The 23,174-nt window shown below is 42.9% G+C and overlaps 1 protein-coding gene across 2 annotated transcripts in view; it reads left to right on the top strand.

The window, feature by feature from the left end:
• Positions 1–23,174, top strand: part of EPS8L1 (EPS8 signaling adaptor L1) — a 159,001-nt gene that overhangs the window by 89,308 nt on the left and 46,519 nt on the right. For both annotated transcript variants that reach the window (XM_069200742.1, XM_069200741.1), the window contains 9 exons: positions 1,185–1,243; positions 2,068–2,229; positions 6,109–6,258; positions 7,335–7,417; positions 11,032–11,429; positions 15,469–15,521; positions 15,877–16,003; positions 20,757–20,845; positions 21,612–21,686. In XM_069200742.1, the coding sequence (XP_069056843.1) occupies positions 1,185–1,243; positions 2,068–2,229; positions 6,109–6,258; positions 7,335–7,417; positions 11,032–11,429; positions 15,469–15,521; positions 15,877–16,003; positions 20,757–20,845; positions 21,612–21,686 (1,196 nt within the window). The remainder of the gene's footprint in view (positions 1–1,184; positions 1,244–2,067; positions 2,230–6,108; positions 6,259–7,334; positions 7,418–11,031; positions 11,430–15,468; positions 15,522–15,876; positions 16,004–20,756; positions 20,846–21,611; positions 21,687–23,174) is intronic.

Below are 23,174 nucleotides of genomic sequence, written 5' to 3'. Positions count from 1 at the left end.
TAAGTATGAACACCTAACCTTCCACTGAATCCCTAATGCCCATATTTTCTCAACTTTATCCTGATATTTCCATGTGGTGATGCTCTGAAAAGGTTCTCCGGCTAGCACCATGAGGAACCATTAGTTCCAAATAATGTTTAACACATCAGTTTTACTTCATGTTACATATCCACTACAACACATTCTGCATGTGCTGCCTTCATTTTTTCATCAAGATACGTTATTATTTTGGTGAAGTAAGTGTATGAATTATAATATCCCAAAGGAGGAGCTCTGCTGGCCAGTATTTAGCATCACGAAGAAATAAATAACATTATATGGATTACCCATTGCTCTGAATTTTGATTGTAAAATCTATATGCAACCTTCTGCAATCCTAGGTTCCAATTATGCAATACAGTTGTAAGTGAGCTACCTGAATTCATTAGTATCTAAATATAAAGTTATTGCTATCAAGAAAGGAGCTGGTTGTGCTTCCATTGCAACTCTGTGGCACTCACATGTTTGCAAAGAGCATATAATGACCAGTCATCTTTCATAGGAGTTACCCGTGCTGGCATTTGTTCTTTTAATCCTGCCAAATCTTTGTGGGTGGTATTTAAATATTTCACATTCTGTGTTCTCTTATTCCTTTAATACAAGTTATCTGGTTGCATTTCTTGCAGCTGACTACCCTGTTACCTAGAACTTAGTACAACAAAAATATGTTTTCCCCTCTGTAATATTGCTTCACAAGGACTCTCGGAAATGTCCTTGAGGGTGATCTCACATTCAGAAGTGGACTGGTGTGGTGTAAGAGTATGGCTTACTCTCTGAAATGTTAGGAGGGCCAGGACAGAGTCACTTACACTTGATTGGCCTTGACCCAAATCTAACACCCTCTCAAAATAGCTCCCAAGTCAAATGTAGATCAGTCGGACTCTGGTTCTTCCCCAACTGCTAAAATTCTCCACAATTACTTTGCCCTTTTGCTACTCCAGAACTATCAATTTGTTTCATATGTTAAAAGTCTCTGATTATTGTCAAGTTCTTGGAGCATGCCCTTGGTAATTATTTATGGTTGTCCATGCTGTATGAGAAAACGATCTATAAATAAAACTGAAAGTACTAGAATAGTCAAAATAGAACTTTGTACACAAAGTAAAACAGTTTTAATGTTGTTTCTCCTATCTCATTTGTTGCAGAGCAAAGGAAGAGGTACTCTAACTTTATCATGGCTGATGTCTCACAATACAATGTGAATGTAAGTTTTGTTGGGTGTGCTTGAACATGTTGAGAGTCCATATTGTTGAGTATATACTGCTATTTCTCTGCCCAACCAGAACCTCACACTACACCAACTTGCTCCAGCTAGGTTTACAATATAGAGAGAGTATTGTTTTTTCAGTGAGGGCTGAGACAACTTGTCATACGGCAAACTGGGAGATTGAGTTAGTTATAGATCTGCTGCTCCTAATGTGTGATTTACTATGGCCCAACCCTACTGGCCTTTTGGAAACGCTCCAAAATTGCTGTTAGTTTACTTCTACATGTTCATAATAACTGAGATCCAGCTATTCCATTAGTCCAAAGAGAATTCCAAACTTGTATTCTGTTACAGTTTTCCCTGGGCAACTGTTACTAGTTGGGTATAATCTGAAGCAAGTTAGTAGAATATGTGGATATGGTGCCCCTCCTGATCTTTAGTGTCCAGTAATTATCTCTCTGGGGGATAGGAGAGGTGTTAGAATCTGTGTGTTAATGGTGGTGACTCTAGAATCTGTTGATTCTTTAAGATGATGTTTCTTCTGAATCCCCCAGAACTGTGAAAAGGTGGAGCAATCTGTGCATTAGTGGGATACCACTTGGAAATAGAATTTCTTTAAACTGATTCCTTGGAGCATTCGGTCACAAGAAGAGGGGGCAGTTTCGTGTGAGCTACTGTTTCTCCAATATCACTGCGACTAAGATGGGGAGAGGGACTTTCTGAGTTCCACTGCCAGTGTAGAACATGAGGTTTAGAACCAGCACATATTGCTTTAGCCGACATTTGATTTTATTTCTGATTGTGGCTTCCTTTTACTGCAGCACCTTGTCACCTTCACCATTGATGAAGACGATGATGTCCACACAGTGGAGGATGCCATTCGCAAGCTGGCGGCTATGGACTCTAAAGGCAAGATCTGGGTGCAGGAGATGCTTCTGCAGGTGAACACCTCCTCAGTGAAGCTCCTCGACGTGGAGTCCAAGGTACTGTAGCCATGCAATAGCCATGCATTATACCATGTTTTAGCAGGGGTCTTCAAACTTGAGGGTGGACCTCACCGGGACAGGGAGGGGGAAGGGGGTCAAGAGCTGCAGGCTCTGGCCAAAAGAAGCATTATGGTAATCAAAGGTCTTTGTTTTAAGTTAAAAAAAATTAGCAGCAGTAAACCACTCTGTAATGGGACATCACTAACATGTTTTGTCATTTATATCCAAGCTGTGAGTATGTGTCAAAAAGATACGGGACTCCAAATACGCTTCAAAACCCCCACCGTCACTTTTAATAATCACACTGTGGATACCTTTACATGTTAGTAAAGCCTGCTTTACTAGAGTAGTATATTTGCCATCATGTATTTGATTGCATTTTTAAAACGGTAACAGAACTTAACTGCAATGTTCAAATACTTGTAGACATACTTAAACTTGGCCAATCTAATAGAATAATTGTGAAAAATTTGGAGGGGGCCCCTGATGATTTTTTTTCACTAGGTGGCGCAGCATTAAAAAGTTTGAAGAGCAGTGCGTTATGGTATTTAGTACCCAGTATGAAATGCTACTGCCACAAATGCCCTTTTGGCAGCAACTTCCAGTAGACCCTGAATACTGATCTTCTGACAGCGTGCCTCCATCTGTTACTCAGAACTTATCTCTTGACACTGATGCTACAGCATTGAAGGTTAACCCACCTGATTTTGCCTCCCCATGATCAAAGGCTCACCTTCCTAGCACTTCTTCACCTTGACTGAAGGCTCACCCACATAACACCACCACCTGATAACTGAGGGCACACCCATCTGATACTGCACTCCCATTCACTCACCCACTTCCATGAACCATTCTTCTGCCACCTGACACAGAAGACGCATGACTGAGGACTCACCACTGACACTGCTGTGTCATGTCACAAGACAGACCCACCTGTCACAGTTGTGCGTGGCCTCTACAGGACTTCATTCATGTTTATTTGTTTTTATTCTGCTTGCACCAGGAAATTATTGTTAAGACATATTTACTTATAACAAAATATAACTACCAATTCAGAAGCTATTACTTTGATATAGATGTATAATTCTGCGAATATTTGTTACAGGCTATAGATTTTTTAAAGTCCTTTTTACATTTGTAAAGGTGTGATAATGGCGCTTTAAACGTGTTTTGTTTGTGGAAGTATACTTAATACATTTACCTACACAGTTACCCTTTAACTGAGTAGTCACTCACCTGATAAAGCTCCTCCCTTACTGAGAACATTTACTCACCCCTGACTCCACCGCCACAAGCTGAGAACTGACCACCTGACACTACTGCCCCTAGGCTGTGCGCTCACTATCTGACACTGCCGCCCCATGACTCAAGACTCACCCGCCCACACTGCTGCTCATTGTGCCACACTCTCTCTCTTCCTTTCCACAGTTCTTTAACTTGCCACCTAATGTCTCCTGGGGCTGACAGCCTCTTTCAAATCATTCTCACCCTCAAACCAAGTCAAATGACCCCAAAGACCTCAATGCATCACACTTCCAGCACTCCTGCATCACTCTCCTCCATTGAATTTACAGTGATTACCCTATAAAATGGCTTCTACACTCCTGTTTGAGAGTTAAGAAGTTGAGCACAATGAGTTTCCAAATACTCATTCAACAACCATAACAAATGTATTTGTTGGCCTGGTTATGGTGTTACATCTGAGTGGGTGGGTGCCTGAATCTGTGTACAGTCTTGGAGAACTTCAGTGTTGTGGTTTTCAAGAACTATAGTTTTTGTGTTGTTGTATACATGTAGCATTGTGGTTGTACTATTGCGGTTGTGTTGCAGTTGTAGTATTGTAATTTCAATCTATTTTGTAGCATGTCAGTGTTGTCGAAGTAATCTTTTTTTGCAGTGTTGCAGTTGTAGTGTTTTACTGTTCAGTGAATAGTGGCCTGTAGTGCTTAGGTACTGTAACAGTGATGTAGTTTTAATACTGTGGCCATGATTTTTTAGTGTAGCAGATGTGTTGTTTTATCTGTCATACATATTGTGGTGTTGCAGTGTATAGTTGTAGTGTCACAATTTTAATGATAGTGGTGAAGTTGTAGTGCCATCATTTTTCAGTTGCAGTGATGAAAGTGTTTAAAGTACTGTAGTGTGTGTAATTGCGCTGTAAGTTTATAGTTGTGGTGTGCTTACATTGGTATTGTGGTAAGGTCTTGTTATTGTTTTATTATAGTAGCAGTTGGACATGCAGCTGCTTTGCAGTGCTGCGATGCGGATGCGTTTCATAATGAATTCTGTTGCGTTGGTGGTGGTGCTGTTTCTGGTGGCTTTTGGTGTACAGTAGAAAAATTGCGAGTGTCTCTGACAGAAAAACACCTCTGCTGCACTATTTAACACTAGAGCAGCTTCCCCGAGGCAAACAGAACAAGGAGCGACTGAGCAGCTGCTGGAGATGGCCATCCACAGCTGATGACCATCCCTTGCGTCATATATGTACACCATGGCGAAATCCTAGGCCCTTGCGGTGCTGAGATGCCATGAAAGCCAAACCTAAAAATGAGATAGAAGCTCATACCTTTGTGTGCCTCTACATACCTGCAGCCTGACGTGGTGGCGCCTCTCCTCCCTACCATTATCTACCAGTGTCACTCTTGACATGTTGACTTCCCGCCACTCCTTGCCCAGGCATGCCGCTCGAAGGCCACAGTCCTCCGCACCTGTATCCCTGCGCGCACCACCAAGGTCACACGCAAGGTAGGAGCTGGGCAGGGACCAGATAGGATTGCAGGGACAGTCGGGAACTGCCCAAAGATAAGGGGCCACTCCCGCAAACCGTGTTTGTCGTGCCAGGAGCCAAGGTCTTCTATTCACCACAGCCTCTCGCCATTATTACTACAGACTGAGCATTCAGATAAACGTAGCCTACAAGACTTGATTGACTGGTTTCCTGTAAGGGTGTAACAACGACTAGCGTCCAACAAGTATTCGGCTGGAACCTTGCCAAAGTTCACATATTGGTTTCGGCTTATCTTATCTGAAGTTACAGCTTGTGGTCTCCAAATATAGGTTAAGATTTTAAAAAATAGTGTGCCAGAAATGTTCATTTCACACATTGAAATGAAATTCATGCTGCCCGAGAAAGTTTATCTTTTAATTCAGTACACACACTGGTTCATGAAAGTATGGGGAACACAATAGGTACAGAAACACATTCTTCAAAATATTTCTATTGGTTTTGTTAAGTGTCCATCTCCAGGGAACTAATTTCATATCTCTGGCACCCCCAAGAAGCACCTAAACCTTTTGTATACACCAGCGTTGCAGCTGAGGGAACAGGGTTCGGTGTCGCCTCTCAAGATTTTAGTAGCTTTTATTTAAAATCCTAACTAAGGTTTTTTCAACGAATTTCAGTCTTAGTATTTTGTCCTATCATTTTGCCTACTTTCACATTATGTTCATTTCAGAAACCTCCAATGTAAGTCAGGCTTCGAAACAGTAACCTTGTTTTTACTAACCCTTAGAACTCTACCCACTGACTACTTTTACTATAACATAGCTATGTTTTGTGTATCCTTTATGATGTAATACTGACTGTATTATAGAAACCAATGCACGGTTCCACAAACTGCTGCTGATAAACATGTTCTAATTTAAAACCAGCAGATAGTCTAAGTCAAATAAGTAATAATACCAGTTAAAACAAGGTAGGTTTTTGTGGTTCTTGAGGTTTAACAGACTTGCCATCGCACCTCAATGTATTCTAGGCTTGAAAGTGTAACTCACAGCTGCAGAAAATATATTTTGCATTTATTATGTGCAACGGACTGTTCAGTTTTGAGGTGTGCAAAGTCTAAATGGTGAATACTGGTATTATTATTTTCACAGGACGAGCTAGAAGAGTACTCACTGTCAGCAATCCAGCGCTGCGAAACTGTCCTGCCGTCCGGGCGGCCGCGCTCCCTTCTGGTCCTCGTGTGCCAGGATCACTACCAGCCGCAGCCTGATGTGCACTTTTTCCAGTGTGACCAAGTGGGGGTGAGAGAAGTGGACGGTCTATCTGTTGGGAAGGTGGGAGGAGGGTATTTTTGTGAAATCTAATGATGAGGCTTTCTGGCCTATGCAGAAATCTCTGGACAGGTCAGCAGCTCTGGAAGGTCGTTAGGACTAGTATAGAGTATGTCCTATGATGGGTGTGTCTGCTATGTTAATGACTTTGCCCCACTAGGGCAGGCCGGTCATTAATCCAAAGTTCAAATGCTCAATTTCCAGCCTTCCGGGCTGATCGCCTTAGCAAATAGGGATGCAAAACTATATGAGATCACCAACTCACCCTCTTTCTCCGAACAAGCCAATGGCTCATTCAACAGACATACACAGACATTCACTTCAGTAGCATGACTAATGTCAAAAATATTTAAAAAAGAACTTAGTTGGACATGACGGCCATGATATGACAGTGCTGTGGCGAGCTTCCCCACAGTCACCCATGGAAGCAAATTGCTTTTTCACAGCAGTGCTTTTGGAGTCAGATATTGTATGAGTTTCGATAATTGGTGTCACCTAAATTCAATGTCTGACTCATGCTGGCATTCCATCTCCCCCTTGCCACAGTCCCATTTGCAGGCACCGCGTCTAGCACCATCTAGTCTGTACCCAACCACCCATTAACATTTTTTCTTCCCAGAACATCAGCTAAAGGCACTTCACATCAAAGGAACCAGCCCAATCCACAGATCTAGCCATGGTGACATCACACATTACCCACAATGCCTGAGCGAGCACCTCAATAGGATACTAGAAGCTCCTCTTGCTTCCAAGTTAGATGAATTATACTACCAGGAAAAAGGAAAGCACAGAAGAAGACTGTGGAGTAAGGGGATGACAATTAATAAAGCGTCTCTTTTCTTAAAGAGATACTGGCCTGGGGGACAGGGGCATTGTAGCAGTGCATATCTCCCTTCTCCAGACTAGCATCCAGGCGCCGGGGCACCTAGATAGCTAGACTAGATGGTTCCTATCCGTTTGTTCCCTGCTTGTTCTGGTGGTTTATAGCTGTATATTCAATTGTACACAAATATTGTTCTCTTGTGGCCCTCTCTCCCATTACCCAGGCGGAGCTGATAAAGGAGGATATCAACAGTGCTGTGATGGACCTCAAAAGTGGACAGAACCTGAAGAGACCAGAGGCCCTCAGGTGAGAAGTAGATCTGGATGGGCCCCTCCAGGGAAGATCAGGCAGCGTCAGGAAGGACAAAGAAGAAATTACTCTCTCCAGGGTTCCATTTGTGAAATACATTCAACACCCGTGAAGGCACAATACCAATCTGACTTCTTTTTAAAGAAAAAAAAGTCTGACTCCTGCTAAGAGGAAAACGTATCTGGGTTCAGTTTTCAGCAAAACACGGTCTACACAGCAAATTAGGTCTAACTCTAGTTTGAAACAAGAACAGATTCAATATCTTTTAGAATAAATAGATCTGTCATCAGTTTAGAGCAAAAGAGAGCTATGTTTTTTAGAACAGAATTGATGTTTTTCTACTTTAGAATAAAAGCAGATTTGATTCCAGGTTAGAACAAATACATATCAAAATTATATTTCACACAAAACACCCTGACTCACAAATTTGCAACACAAAATATTCCTTTTAAAAACACAATATTGTGTTTAAAGATGTTTCCTTGGTAAGCAGGAGTTAGGTACCTATTTCACATAGCATACAGGCTGTAGATTTATTGAACAGGTTACAGGATAAGGTACAAATTACTTAATAAGGAAACCCCTACAAGGAGCAGCATTCTCTCTGCTCAGCCCACTCCCTTTAAATGCCACACTCCTTCAGTCACTCAGCAACATCCCATGACATCACACACTGGCTGAGCAGAGCAGAGAACAATGGAGGTGTGCACAGAATGCATTACAAGCATAGCAGATTACAACACACATACACAGCAGAATCCAGTTAGGAACATAGCAGGTTTTGCTCCAGTTGAGAGCATAGCAATGTCTGACTCAATTTTGTAACTAAACAGAACCATGACACTTTATAACAAAACTATCTGACAACAATTTAGAACGAAATGTAACTGAACAAAACTAGCCTTACTCCTATTTAGATATAAACAGATTATATTTCATCTTAAAAGAGAAATGCAGATTGACTTCTGCCAGAACTTTAGAACAAACACATCTGGCTCCCTTAACAGAAGAAAAAGACGTGATTCCAGTTAGGGACATAACTACAATTTAAAACAAACTGGATCCAAGTACACTTTACAACATCATAAACGAGGCTCCCTTTTAAAGTAAAAACAGATCTGGCTTAATTTAAGATTAATTTAAAGGTAACATTTGTGAAGAGCGGACATGGCCCACTGCTGTTTGGGCATGAGTATTCCTTGGGATTGACGTCAGAGCAGTTTGCATCTGGTTCATCTCCTCTTATTCCTGCGGGCAGCAAAGCAGAAGAGAATGCAGCTCAGCAAGCACACCCAGAACAACTCCAAGTGCAAGGTTGCCATCCTTTCCATCACATCTTTTCTATCATGTTCAGAACAAAGCAGTTCTGACACCAGCTTGGGGGGGAGTTCAGTTTAGGATAAAACAAGCACATCTGCAGAGAGCAAGAGATTGTCTGACTCCATAGTGAAACAAAAGCGACACAAGTCTGCAACTAAACACATAGGAAATAGGCTTCACTCAAATGCAACAGTTTCAACTCCAGTAACAAAACAGACCTGACTCATTTTAAGAATAAAACAGACGTAATTCATATTTAGAGAATACAGACCAGCGCCTTGTTTAGAATACAACGCACCTGATATCTGCTAGAACCCATCTGAGTAAAAACAACACATCCAAATCCATTTCAAAATAAAATATTCCTAATTTAAATTCAGGAGAAATAAAACAGATCTGCCTCCAGTTTAGAAAACAATGTAACCTTACACCCGTTTAACAACCAAGTAGATTTAACACACTTTTCTCTGTTTTTTTTGTGTTATTTGTTTTACAATATCAGCTTAATGGGTGGCACTGGAGTGCTTTACCATAAACTCTAAACTATGAAAGCAGGAAAGAATAGAAAATTCGACTAGGATAGGACTGGAAGAAAGTAGAGAAATACACCAGAAATGCCAACAGGAGAGCGTGACTTCGACTTTAGAAAACAAGTTGCCATAAGAGATGCCCAGTGGGCATTGAGGAATTGACGAGTAGGCGAGAATGGCCACCTCACTAAGTCATCATGGAAACTTTTTGCAGTCTTGGTTTTATAACTTACATTTGTTTGTATAATTACTTCGAAGCAAACCTCACTATTATTCCAAAAATGCATTAGATTCTCAAATGAGGGCTAACAGAATTCAAAGTGAGATGATGGCACAGTGGCACAAAGTTTTGTCATGAAGTACGGTGATGGTGGAAGGTATGAGTGATGGAAAAAAAGAAGGTAGTCAAAGTTCCCAAATAACTGCTTCATCAGGGACATCATATTCCATTCTTGGGCAGTTATGCATCATGCAGACCCGAACCAACTGGAATAGCGTTTTACATTGGAATAGTTTCTACCAAAAACTGGAAAATGTGTCACAGCTTAGTCGGTGAGATTCGGGGGTGTGAGGATCACTAACTTCCTCAACTAAAAAAAAGGGATGAGATGGCCAAGGTTTGGGATGCACTGTTCCCACAAGAAACAGGTTTTATACTGATGTGTATTAGGCGAGCTCTGGTTAAGTTCCTCATAAAAAAATGAAAAAGTTAAAATCTTTTAGTCATATAAACGACGAAGAGAAAATCAACTAAGGCATAGAAGACCAGACTATCAGGCCAAGAATGCATTTTGGGGGTTGGGGGGAAATCGCAGCCCAAACACCCCCTGAAAACTGAACTGCAATATGGTGTCCCTGTTGACATGGAGCATCTGACACCCTTTTTAGTAATTGACACCTGAAAGCAAGGCTGTACTGAGGGGCTAATTAACGTAGGCCGTGCCCTTTTTGGGGGCCTGTGCTCCTTGTACAGCATGTATTCAAATCATTAAAAAGCAGACTGGCCTCTTCTTTCATTTTGCAAATGTAGTTTGGCACCTTTTCTTAATTACTACTCATTGGATCAGAAACCAAAGGGAGGCCCCGCAAAATTGTTTGGCCCCGGGCCCCAGAGCAGCGTCTGGCATGTCTGTCTGAAGAGCCAGGTGTCATGCATGACACGTGTGATAAAGGAAAGAGTCCCAACGTCTAGTAACCGCGGATGAGAAAGCTTACTCAAATAGTTTAATTTCTAGTAGATAGGAATGTTGAGGCGAAGGACATCTTTCCTCTATAGAGAAGCCTATCTGCAAAGAGAAAGCACCCAGAAATTAGGAACTTTTTCATGGTCTCGAAAGGAACTCGAGCATCTGCCCAATGAGTGAAGAGAAAAGCGAAAAGTAGCCTTGTGTGAGAATGGGTGCAGAAAGGGATGCTGTGTGTGTTGAGGAATAAAACAAGTCTGATTCAAGTTAAGAAAAAAATAATTTAGACTCTAGCATAGATCATGCTAAAATAAAGTTTTGGTATAAAACAGACTTTATACTGGTTTGAAACAAAAGTGATGGTACTTCATTTTGCATCAAACGTGACTCGCTCCAATTCAGATAAAATAAGTCTGACATTTGGTAGAATCTGCTACAGCCCATCAGGCTTTTCTGGGAAGGTCATCTGATGGGAAATCTCCCATTTGCTCAGCAGGCCTGCCCCACACCAATTACTTGTAAATATATTTTCTCTTTCTTCTGTTCTATTTCTCTCCTCCTTTCCTTCTGCATTTAGGATGAACCAGGAGATTTTATCGCAGCAGAACAGATCGCCCGCCAGATCCCCTAACATGACCCAAGGTGCGTTCTCCTACAGCCCCTACAACTCGCGGAGACAGCAGCACCAGGAGCCTGTTGAGCCCAGTGATGTTCTTCAAAGAGGGGCTTCCCGCTACACTCCAATCCAGGCTACGGCTGTCGTGGGACCCCCTCCACAGATTGTAGTATTGAACAATGACATCTACACGCTGCCACAGAGGACCCCGTCGCTGGTACAGCCTGTACAAAACACACAGGAACCAAGCCCGGTGCCAACGCCTCTGGCCACGCAAACGAGTCCAGCACAGCAAAGGGCACACACTGGGCCAATATCACTAACGGTTCCCACACAACAGCGCAATGGCCAGGCTGTAGGTGAGCTTAGGCAGCTGGCCTATGGACTTCTACCTGTTGTGTTGTGTTCTGTTATGTTATGCTGTTGTGTTGTGTTATGTTGTTATGTTACAGAACAGTATGGTATAGTATGCTTGTTTGTTGCCCAGAGGAGACCCACAGGTGAGGATGAAACACAATCTGTAGGTGAAAGAGTAAAACATTAGAAAAAATTGACCACTATTAATGTTCCTGTCCCCTCCAAAACTCCTAAACAAGACATGTGGACTTCTGTGGCAGGCACAAAAGAGGCAGGCAGCACATCTAACACTAGAAAGTCAAAGACAATGCAAAGCCATTTCCAGCTTCTGCAATCCTCCCATCCAGATCCGTGGGTCAGAAGTACAGCATGGAGAATGACACCTGCAAGTGCTACGCCAATGCCTCTCTGCCACCATTCCCTGGTTTACAGGCTTTCTGTGAGAAAGGTAGCACATTCACTGATTACCTTTCTTGCCTGGAGTATGGAGTTCCATAGGATGTCCACTTTCTGTTGGCTCTGTTCAGTACTCAATCATTTTTCTGCTTCATGCTCTGGAGTCACTTAGCGCTGGCATTCACGCCTAGGCCAGTGATGCTAAAATCCACACTGACATTCACAGTACTCAGAATACCATTGAATATTGCAAGAGTGCCTACTGGCAATCAAAAGAATGGAGGACTACATGATGGCTACAACTAAATAGTGCAAACATTGGGGTCATCTTTTAATGACCTCAAAGGAAGACCTTCCATGCTCTACCACCGCTGCAGGACAACCTCTGCCAGGCATTAACTCCTGACTGCCAAACAAGGTAAACTCCTGGGCATTTCTCTCGACAGGGACCATTGCCACCAGTTTAGGAGTGGTTTAACATTGACTCTTTCAGATAAAGAATCATCACCCATTCTTCTACCTCTTATCTGCGTCCAACAGTGAAGTGTTCGTGGCACTAGTGTTAATGTTTACACTTTGGCAAGTCTCTGTACGTCAGAGTACCAGAAAAGCTATCCTATTGCAGCATTTAACCTAAATAGACAGTTACTAGGACTGTCTTTCATCTATAAAAGAGTGTGCATATCTCCCATGCTATTTAATTCCTACAATGGCTTTCCAGAGTCCTTGTGGGTCAACCCATTCTGACTCTTTCCCCAAGGAGGGGACTACTTCTCGGTGTGTTGCTGCAAGAACCTGGAGTAATTCTAGTTACCCTGTAGGGAAGCGGAAGATGATCTGGAGATTTGGCTTGACGGACACTCCTCCCCTGCCTGCCTTGTGCATGACTATTTAATTGACTTGATGTAAGAGGGCCAGAGCTTCTCTTCGCAGCAGCTCCTATAACATGCTGGTGATTATTAGACTTGTTCTTCCTCGGTGATGGACTAGAGGGAGACCCACCCACACAGTAAGAGAAAGAGACAGGATGCTCTCTTTTTCAAGATCCCAACGAGCGGACAGGAAGTGGCGATGGAATGGTAGGGTCCACTGCAGAGAATACTGTCAAAAGCCAGGCAGTGTAGGATTTATTTTTGTAGGGTTAGTAGTCAGTATACCTGTGATCTAGTAGTGAGTAGTGTCAGACTCAAGTACAAGGACATGCTCAATGGGTCTGAAGTAAAGTCTGATAGCAGAATGTGTGGGATGGGTCTGAGCATAATATATGAACCTAGAGTATGTCAGGTATCAGAACATGGGGGATGGATCTGGATTAGGTGGAGCTATGAGGGATGTATGTAGGATAGCGCCAGAGGTCAGGGCATGAGGGATGTATTTGGAGTATTGTTAGGCTAGGAGAGGTGTATTTGGAGTAGTTTTGTGTATCAGGACACGTGGGAGCTATCTAGAGTAGTGTCAGTGGTCAACCTATGAGTCATGTAGCTGAAGTAGTGTAAGGGCTCAGACTGAGACTGAGGGATTTGACGGCAGCATTGTGGGTGCCAGGAGGTGTGAGAGGTATCTCGAGTAGTGCCAGTGGTCAGCCTATGAGTCATGTAGCTGAAGTACTGCAAGGGCTCAGACGTTACTGCAGTACTGTGTCGGGTGCCAGGACATGTGGAAGGTACCTGCAGCAGTGTCGGGTGCCAGGACATGCAGGTGGTATCTGGAGTACTGTCAAAGGTCAGGCTCTGAGTCAGTTAGCTGGAGTAGTGTAAGGGCTCAGGCTGTGAGGGACGTGACTGCAGTACTGTGTTGGGTGCCAGGACATGTGGAAGGTACCTGCAGCAGTGTCGGGTGCCAGGACATGTGGAAGGTACCTGCAGCAGTGTCGGGTGCCAGGACATTTTGGTGGTATCTGGAGTAGTGTCAATGGTCAGGCTGTGAGTCAGTTAGCTGAAGTAGTGTAAGGGCTCAGACTGTGAGGGATGTGAATGCAGTACTGTATCGGGTGCCAGGATATGTGGAAGGTACCTGCAGCAGTGTCGGGTGCCAGGACATTTGAGTGAAATCTGAAGTTGTGTCAATGGTCAGGCTATGAGTCAGTTAGCTGAAGAAGAGTAAGGGCTCAGGCTGTGAGGGATATGACTGTAGTACTGTGTCGGGTGCCAGGACATGCAGGTGGTATCTGGAGTAGTGTGAACGGTGAGCTATGAGGGATGTATCTGGAATAGTGTTATGGGTTAGGCCACGAGAGATGTATTTTGAGTAGTGTCAGGCTATGAAGGATGTGTCTGGAGGTATCGGAGCATGTGTGAAGGAGAGGGCAAGGACAAACTGGGGTACATGAGTAGTGTGAGGAAGTAAAGAAAGAGAAGGCGTAGGACAGTGGAGAGAAAGAACAAACACCCAGGACAGAAGAATGGATAAATGTTCACCAACAACCTTGTCACAGTCGGTACAGAGAACATGCACTGACGAGCATAATTAAACCGACTACTGCCGAGAGACACACACAAAATATTTCACACGGAATGCAGACCCGGTGCTAGGTTTAAATTTTTTTTGGTGACAGCACTGGCGTCTCTAGAGGCGGGCCATATGGGCCTGTGTTCCAGCCCTATATGTCCAACCCCAATCCCCTCCCCCCCACCACCACCATCACAAAGGGGGAATGTGCTATAAGGAGACATGGGAATAACAAACAGACATTGTAGTTTGCCACACACAAGCATCTGTCCACCTACCTTTCATTGCAATGCAGTGGTCATTAATTAATGTGTTTAAATCTGACTTTGCATGTATATGTACATATATCTATCTCTAAAATTACATAGATAGATATGCATACACATATATACACGTATATAAATATAACCTTTGTAGGAATTCCCACTAGTTATATCTGGGGCTCAATGTGTGCCCCCCTCTAAAATTCACCTATGAAGAGCAGGTGGATAAAGCAAATTTAATGGTGAGTGACAACCAATCGTGTAGTGGGTGAAAATAATCACCAAAAATGGTGTTGTAGATAATGATCCAGTCTTAATGAAAAGCTGCTGAATCCTGTTTCAACCCACCCTAATAGTGAAAGTAACTGATGGTGAGAGAGGATCAGTCCTTGTAGTGGTAAATAATGACGGTGAGTAGCATTGAGCCCTACTGTGCGTGTTAACCATGGTGATTAAGATTACTGATGAGAGATGATGACAAGGAATTTATCTGTAGTAATGTTAGAGGCTGATGATCGTGTCGATCACCTGAATGGTTGGTGAACACGAGAGTGAAATGCACTGATGGTGACAGACGATGAATCATTCTCTTAGTATATATATATATTACTTGGTAAAGATTGAAGGACTGTATTTCTAAGCTGTTGAGAGGCAATGCAGTCATGATAGAGGCATATGGTGTTGGATGCTACTGCAGTAAATTTGATAATGAGTAAGAGATGATGAGTCCTACTGTGATCGTAAACTATAATAGAGAAACTGATGGTGAAAGCCATGGGTCCTACTTTGGGTACATTTAATAGCAAGGAAGGTGGGTGGTGAAGGATGATGAGTGTAACTGCAGTGGGTAAGTTAGTCATAGAGGACAATGAGTGACCCTGCATCCATGTGATAGTGACAAACATCCCCCATGACATCTCTGTTTCTGTTTCAGTGGATGGAGCTCACCAGGTGGATTCCACAGCACTCCGCAACGAGCGGGAAGTGGTGAGTATTAGTCAACATATTAATCCACTATTGGTCAGCCCAGCTCTGCTGATACCATTAGATAAGTTCACACAATTAATTCTCAAGGAATAAATATTAAGGCCCGGGGACATAAAGGTATTTACCAAGGAACACACATTATGTGCAGGTCGGGAAGCTAGGATAATTGTTCCAAACTTTCCTGGGTCTACATGTGACTGCACAATAACCACCAGCCTGCACTGGCCAGATTGCTTGATTTGGGTTTGGGTAACAGCCTTTGAAATCTGGATGGATGGGTTGGACATGGCGTTTGGTGACTGGACCCTGACTCTCCCTCTTCTACCTTTTGACTCAACCCCCACACCTTATTCAGGAGTTGCTGAACCATAACTTTGATGACATTGAGAACTTCGTGTCCAAGCTACAGAAGTCTGCCGAGGCCTTCAAAGTCTTGGACCAGCGGAAAAAGACCAGGAGGAACAAGAAGTCCACATCTGGGGGTAAGATCACCGAAATGTGAGCTCTTGGGGGTGCAAACACAGGTGCAGCGAGTAATGTGTCCCTCGATTTCTTAATGTGTTTATTTTTTATGAAGCATTTATAGTGCTTTTACAAAAGAGCTGCACAATAAATTATGTGAAGTGCTATGTTGGTCAGCCATGATCAAATATTGCATAAAAGTACGAAAGATTAGGAGACAAGGCTCCCGCTGCAAACTGGTCAAGAAGGTCGAGAAATGCCAGAACCAAAATACTTTGATTGCACTGGATCTGTTAGTGTGTGGAAACAAAAAACATACAACCCCAAAAATTAGAAAGGTAGAAAATAGCTAGGCGGAGATCAGTGTCCCATGTCTCATGTGTGCACTTGGGGCCGGCTTTGAGGTGGCGCGACCAGTGCGGTTGCACTGGGCGCTGACCTTGTGTGGGGGACAATGACCTCAGGGGAGGCGCTGTGTTTAAGAATAACACTATTTAAAAGCACCTGCTGCAGAGTTCCCTATACGTCCAGCTTTCCGGCAGCAATAAAAATGTCGAAATAACGTTTGTGATTAATGTGCCTGCTAGAGAGAGAAATTGGAGTTTTGTTCAGTGGCAGTTTTGATTGCCATAAAGTAGAGCAGAGGGTTAATATGCTCGCTGCAAAGAGCAGATCTGTATTCCATGTGGATAGCTGAGTGGATTAGTGAAGCCAGCCTTTACCAGAGCTTTAAAACAAATGAAATGTATGGGAGAGGGGGGCTATGAAGAGGTGAGGGGCACTTTTGTTGGGTGGTAGTGAGGGAAACAGAGGGTGAGGTCATGGGGGGACGCCAACAAGGATTGTTGTACCAGGAGCCACCAGTGCTGAAGCCGGCCCGACCCTGGGTGCACCTGAATGCCCCACACGTGTGACTCAGTATTCCATGTCAAGTGTAAGCATGTTGGTCATCTCCTACTTAAAAGTGCATCTGTTCAGTGTTCTCATTCAAACATAAGCACCTCAGTGTCACATGTTATGCACCTCACTGTCACATGTACAGGTTAATGATCTATGTCAAACTTGATAACTTCAGTGCCTTTCATGAGTAGGCAGCCCAGTGTCCCATGTTATGCTTGAGCATCTCAGTGTCTCCCATAATATATGAGCAACTCATTATCGCTTATGTCACAGTGAGTATCTTAGCCCCTTTTCAAGCGTGACTTATTGTTCCATGTAGTTCATAAGCAATTTGGTGCCGTCTCCCATATATGAACAGCTCAGCGTCCCATGTCATATGTCAAGAACTGTGTTCCATGTCATGCCTGAGCTGCCTCTGCACTTCAGTGTCCCATGTCGCACATGAGCACCACAGCGTCGCATGTCCCACATGAGCTGCTTACTGTCCTACGTCACTCATGAATATATCAGTGTCCTAGGCCATGCATGAGCTACTTAGTGTCCCAAGTCATGCTGAGAACATCAGTATCTCATGTCACACATGAGCACCTCATTGTCCCCTGTCATGCTTCTGCACTTCGGTGCCCCATTTCAAGCGTGAGCACCTCAGTGACCCATGTCATGTATCTGCTCCTCACTGTCGTGTCCCATGTCAAACGTGAGCTGCTCACTGTCACGTTCCATACATGAGCATTTCAGTGTCCCATGCCACAAGTGATCACTTCAGTGTCCCATTTTATGAATGAGCACATGTCATGCATCTGCGCCACAGTGTCTCACACCAGCTGCTCACTCTCCCATGCCACACATGAGTATGTCAATGTCCCATGTCACACGTGAGCATCTCATTGTTTCAAGTCAGGCATGAGAATTCTCAGTGTCCCATGACATGTCTCTGCATCTCAGTGTTCCATGTCTTTTATAAGCCCCTCTGTATCCCTTGCACTACATGAGTATTTCAGTTGCCCATGTCACACATTTGCTGATCAGGGTCCTATGTTACACTTATGCACCCCATTGTCTCATGTCATGTACGAGCACCTTATTGTCACATGAGCTGCTCAGAACCCCCTGGCATTTTTGAGCTGCTCAGAGCCCCTTGGCATGTTTGAGCTGCTCAGAGTCACTTGCCGCACATGAGCTGCTCATTGCCTGTGAGTAACTCGAGGTCCCATGTGACAGACGAGCAGCTGATCCAGCCCTGTGTGTTTTTTCCTTTATGTTTTGTAATTGTAGTTTTGCTTTAAGCTACATAAATGCATAAGTACTAAAATACAAAGAAAAGCACTACTTCTGCCTGACCAGACAACGTGAGACCTCTGCACTGCGAATGTTGCAGTAATCTACGTTCACTTCCTTGTCTTTGGCAAGAAAGAAAGTTCTGCCAGTTTCCGTTCATAACAGAATGCTACAAAACCTCATCTGGAAAAGGTCTGTCTTTTCTGACTCTCAGACAGGATTGTCTCTTGAATATCACCTGATGTCCTGCGTGAAGGGTTGAGGCGTTGGGAAGCTGGTTTGTTGTCACTGAGACCCTTAGGGTGAGTAGATTACATGTGATCCAGCGCAGATTCGCAGATGTTTGTCCAGTAGGGCATTTCTGAGCACATTGACTATTGCAACAATCACCACCAGGCACTAGGAGCAAGGGTCACCAGAAAGTTTCAGGCTCTTTTTAAGGGGGTGGTCTCCCTGACAGCAGAACTCTGATCATGTCACACCGTCCCTGAGAGAGCTACCTGGGTTGTTACTTTAAGAGAAATCTATCCCTAAAACCCTCCTCTCAGTCTTCCAGAGTCTCAAGAGCACTGTCCCTTAGCAAAGGTGGTTGGGATCCACACATACATTCCCCCCATCCACTGTACTTCACCTTGTGCATCCAGCTGTAGGTTCTTTCCCTGCTGACTAAGAAGAAGATTGTTCTTTGTGAGAGCACCAATGTCGTAGAACTATCTTCCTTCAAAACTCTGGAATGTAAGTGTCTGGAAAGATGCGAAGACTTGGCCTTCCACTAAAGTTTCAGGTCATGTCATTAGTATGGTCTTGTAGCGCTGTAGGTTGTCTGCAGTATGTCGCCTCACTATTTCTTCACATACAGGAGTCTGAGCTGTCCTGTTATGTGGTGTTCTATTTCCAGTCCATCCTAACAACTGTATTGGTATCTTCCAAATCCATCCCTTCAAATATCTTGGCTCCAAATAAGTACTAGAATGCAAAGAAAAATAAGGCAGGTTCAGATGTTAACACTTGAGATCAGTGTAGCATCCCAACCAAATCTCTTGGTGATTACTGTAGCTGACAGGCAGGAAAGACGCGCAGAAGGAGACACCCTAGTGCCTGTCACTGTGAACCAGCTACTGACTTTGTCTTCCGACACAATTTAGGATGTCAATTTTGTTGTTTACTTGCGTACCTTCTATGGACATTGTTGGCTTGGAGATGCCGCATTATTTAATATTTCCATGGTTACAGAGTTTTGTTACAGCAAATTGGCCTTTTCAGATATTCCAGTAAGAGTGACAAACAGACCAAGTCATGAGCAAATCTTGTCATTTGAGAGGGCACCCTGTATCTGAGACATTGCGCTTGCATGGCCGAATCACTCAACTCCCTACTGGATTCATCTGAATATTTGAATCATCTTTCCAGGTGCTCCAGCACTCCCAAAAAGAGAAGCCTAATAAAGTCTCTAAACTCATGTACTTCTGAACGTATATTCTGGAGAATGGTGTTCAGTTCAGAAGGTCTCATCTGGAGTACTATGTCCAAATCTATAGGACACATCTGGAATATCGTTATAGCTAGTTCCCTAGGACACATTTTAAGTATTGTGTCCAGTGCTGTGGACACATTTTGATTTCTATCTAGGTCTGTAAGGTACAGCTAGAATATTATGCATATTTCTGTAGACTACATATGTAGTATTGTGTCCAATTCTGGAGGCTGCATCTGCAGTATTATCTTCTAAAGGACACATCCAAAGTATAGTGTGTAGTTTTAAAGCCCACATCCTCAGGTGGGTGAAGACTATTTAAATATAATTTACATGTATTGGACTAAAATGATGAATGAAAGGTTGTTTAAGAACGTGTGCAACAATCTAAATATATTACACTGGTAGAAAGGAGTGTTAGGAAAATCGATGGAATTCTTTTAAGTCTACGTATTTCAGGGAACAAGAGGGGCCAGTACAAGGCAGGGAGTTCAGCTCAGTATCTGTGGATTAACATTAGAGCCTGTTTCCACTGAAAGAGGACTACTGGTATGTGTGTGACTATAATTTCACATCAACTTGTAGGAATTTTTATTAAATGATCCAATTTCAGACAGGCAATTAATGGTAAGTGGTTTTATTTCAATTTGCCTGTTGACATTATCCAATTTTATTTCACACAGACTGTTAAATATACGTTATTCCAATTTAGAAGGTCTGTTTATGGATACCTACTTCATTTGAAAGGGAACACTTACATCTCATAATTCAATTTTAGAGCAATATTTGATTTAATCTGATTTAATTTTCAGAATTAGTATTAACAACATGTGAGTACATTTAAGATATCCTGTTGATATATGATTTAATTTCAGAGGCAGTGTTTATTACATCGATTTAAAGGTAGAGGCACTTTTAGTAATACACAACCACAGTTTAGATATATCTAATATCGGGCATACGATCTTTTAAACCATGGGTGATTAAGTTTCACGTAGGATATTGATGATATTTCATTTCAGGGTGATTACTGAAACATGATTTAACCTCAGGAGTACTGTTGATATGTGTGATTTAGTTTCAGAGAAGTGTGTTTAAACAATGTATGCTTTTTTTTCCAGAGGGTCTGCTGACGATAAGAGCCAAGCCTCCTGCCCTCGAGGAGTATGTTGATGCCCTTCAGAAATTTAAATACTGCTTCAGCCTTCTGGTAAGAAAAGTCAGAACGCACCAGAATCAGAATCTCTGTTATAACCTATCTGGACAACCCAGTACCATAGAAACCCTACCTAATGTAATCTTGTCAATAAACCTTTTGAAAATGTACTGTATTCATAAATTAACTTATAAATCAACCTCCAGAGATACCAGTCAGCGTACAAGCAGACACCCGGGGGTGTATATGCATTTTAAGGAAGCAAAAGTAATGGCTCTAGAAGAGGTAGTGGTGGTCATGTTATTGGCTCGTCTTCTGCACCGCCAGCTATTTAGAGAAACATACCTGGCGGGTTTCATCATAGGCTAGTTGTCCTACATCCTCTTAGGCAACCACTGCATACACAGCAGGAACTTTAAAGGTAAAGTCAACCATAATTTTGTTCTTAGATTGATTCATCTTCTGGTACGCTCCTCCAAAACATGTAATTAGGTTAAGGCGTTCCTACAGATTACGAACATAGGGCCTCATTTAGTTCTCGGCTGACTGATTACTTCGTCACAATGGTGATGGATATCCCGTCCGCCAAAATCTAAATTCCGTAGGACATAGTGGGACTTAGATTTCATCACACAGGATGTTCATCACCGTTAGAATGAGTAACCCGTCAGTCGAGTTCTAAATCAGGCCCATAGTTCTCAATTCAATGTAAATTACCCTCATCACAACATTTTGGAAGGATAGATCTGTGTGCATGTGATAAGGTGGCCTTACATCAGAGACATGATGCCACAAAACTCTTCTTTTTTTCGCATTGCAGGCAAAGCTGAAAACAAACATAGTGAATCCCAGCTCAACAGAACTGGCTCAGTTCCTGTTCGCACCCTTGAAGACGGTAAGAAATGGACACCTTTGTCTTGTCTCAGAATGATTGTATAAGCCAAACTATTCATTGGGCCCCTTTGTCTCTCAGTCAGGCTGTAATTAGCCTGCATTTTTCTGTCTGTAAACAGAAATATTTATGTCTCCCCTTAGCGTGTAAATGCATGTCTGGGCCTGTTATAAAAGAAATTGATTTTTTTGCCTACACCTGGAGTACATTTCCGGTTTTGGCAGAATTTAAGGAGATTTCAGGCGTAATTCTGGGAATCTGTGACTGTTGCAGTTTTCTGAAACACACATATAGAGATATTTGCACGCACGTAATTATATTGTGTTTAGTTTTGCATATTTATAAACATAAAAGAAAAGAAAGAGGTCATCCATACTTTAAAACCTTTGTTTATGTTTCCCTTGGAAAAAGCTGTTCTCCTATAGCCCACCCCAAACAATTTGGGTGTATTCCCTCCCCTTTGCCACAGTGTGTATGGACTTACTTCTGATAGGTATAAATCTGGAACCATATTGGGGGTAGAAATGTTCCTACCCAACGTTTGTAAATATTCGCAAGCTGACAAGTTGTGGGTGTTCATTTACTTAAACATGCATCATCTCATGCGGAAGAAAAACACAACCTACTCAGGGGAGATTTGCTCACCTGTAATATCATATATATTCTCTGCCTGCTGAATACGTCTCTTTTTCCATAATGCGCATATCTTTGTCTTCAGTATTGATAGGTCTGGCTATCCACTGTGTGGCTAAGTCTGTCTGTCCACATTTGAGGGTCATCGAATTGGGTAGCAATAAACACCAGTTATTGACCACAAGAAACCACTGTGGCGGTGACCAAGTGCTGTACGAAATAGACCGCTTTTTGTGTTATGTCTATCTGTCCACAGTGTACATATAGAATATCTGTCCTTTCATTGTGTACATATGTCCTTTGAGCTATAGCGTCCTGTCTGGTCACCGTGCGAATGTCTGTCTGTCTGTGGTGCATGTATGTGTTAGTATTTTCACAGTGTGACTATATTGTGCTGTTTTGGCTGCTTGTAACAAGCAAACTGCAGACTGAACCGTCTCAAGACTTGGACTTTACGGGGATACACTGAGAGTAGACGGTTAGCTGGAAAAGGGTGACAGTCATAGTTAAATATGTGGTCGCCATCAACACATACCATATGAACACACCAAATATATAAGCATTATCCTGGGTAGAAAAGCCTAAAAGCAGAGGGCTTGGCGTTCATACTTTCCTTATAGCTGTGAAGTGTTCCTCTAGCACTATCTGCAAGGCTCTTAGCACCATAGAAGCTGCTCTACTCTATGGCTTCCGGCATCGGGCAGTAGTATTTACACTTGTCTATAGTCCCACCTGCACCCTTTGAGTTCACTGGGGTCCACACTCATGCTAGTGTTTACATGTGGACGTCCACCCACAACGCCTTACACAGTTAGGTAAAGGTATTGTCACATCTTCCAGCTCTGCCTGTCTGTCTTC

Source organism: Pleurodeles waltl, chromosome 7 (genome assembly GCF_031143425.1).
Source record: "Pleurodeles waltl isolate 20211129_DDA chromosome 7, aPleWal1.hap1.20221129, whole genome shotgun sequence".
NCBI classification, from domain to species: domain Eukaryota; kingdom Metazoa; phylum Chordata; class Amphibia; order Caudata; family Salamandridae; genus Pleurodeles; species Pleurodeles waltl.
This window is presented reverse-complemented; position numbering and strand designations above follow the sequence as displayed.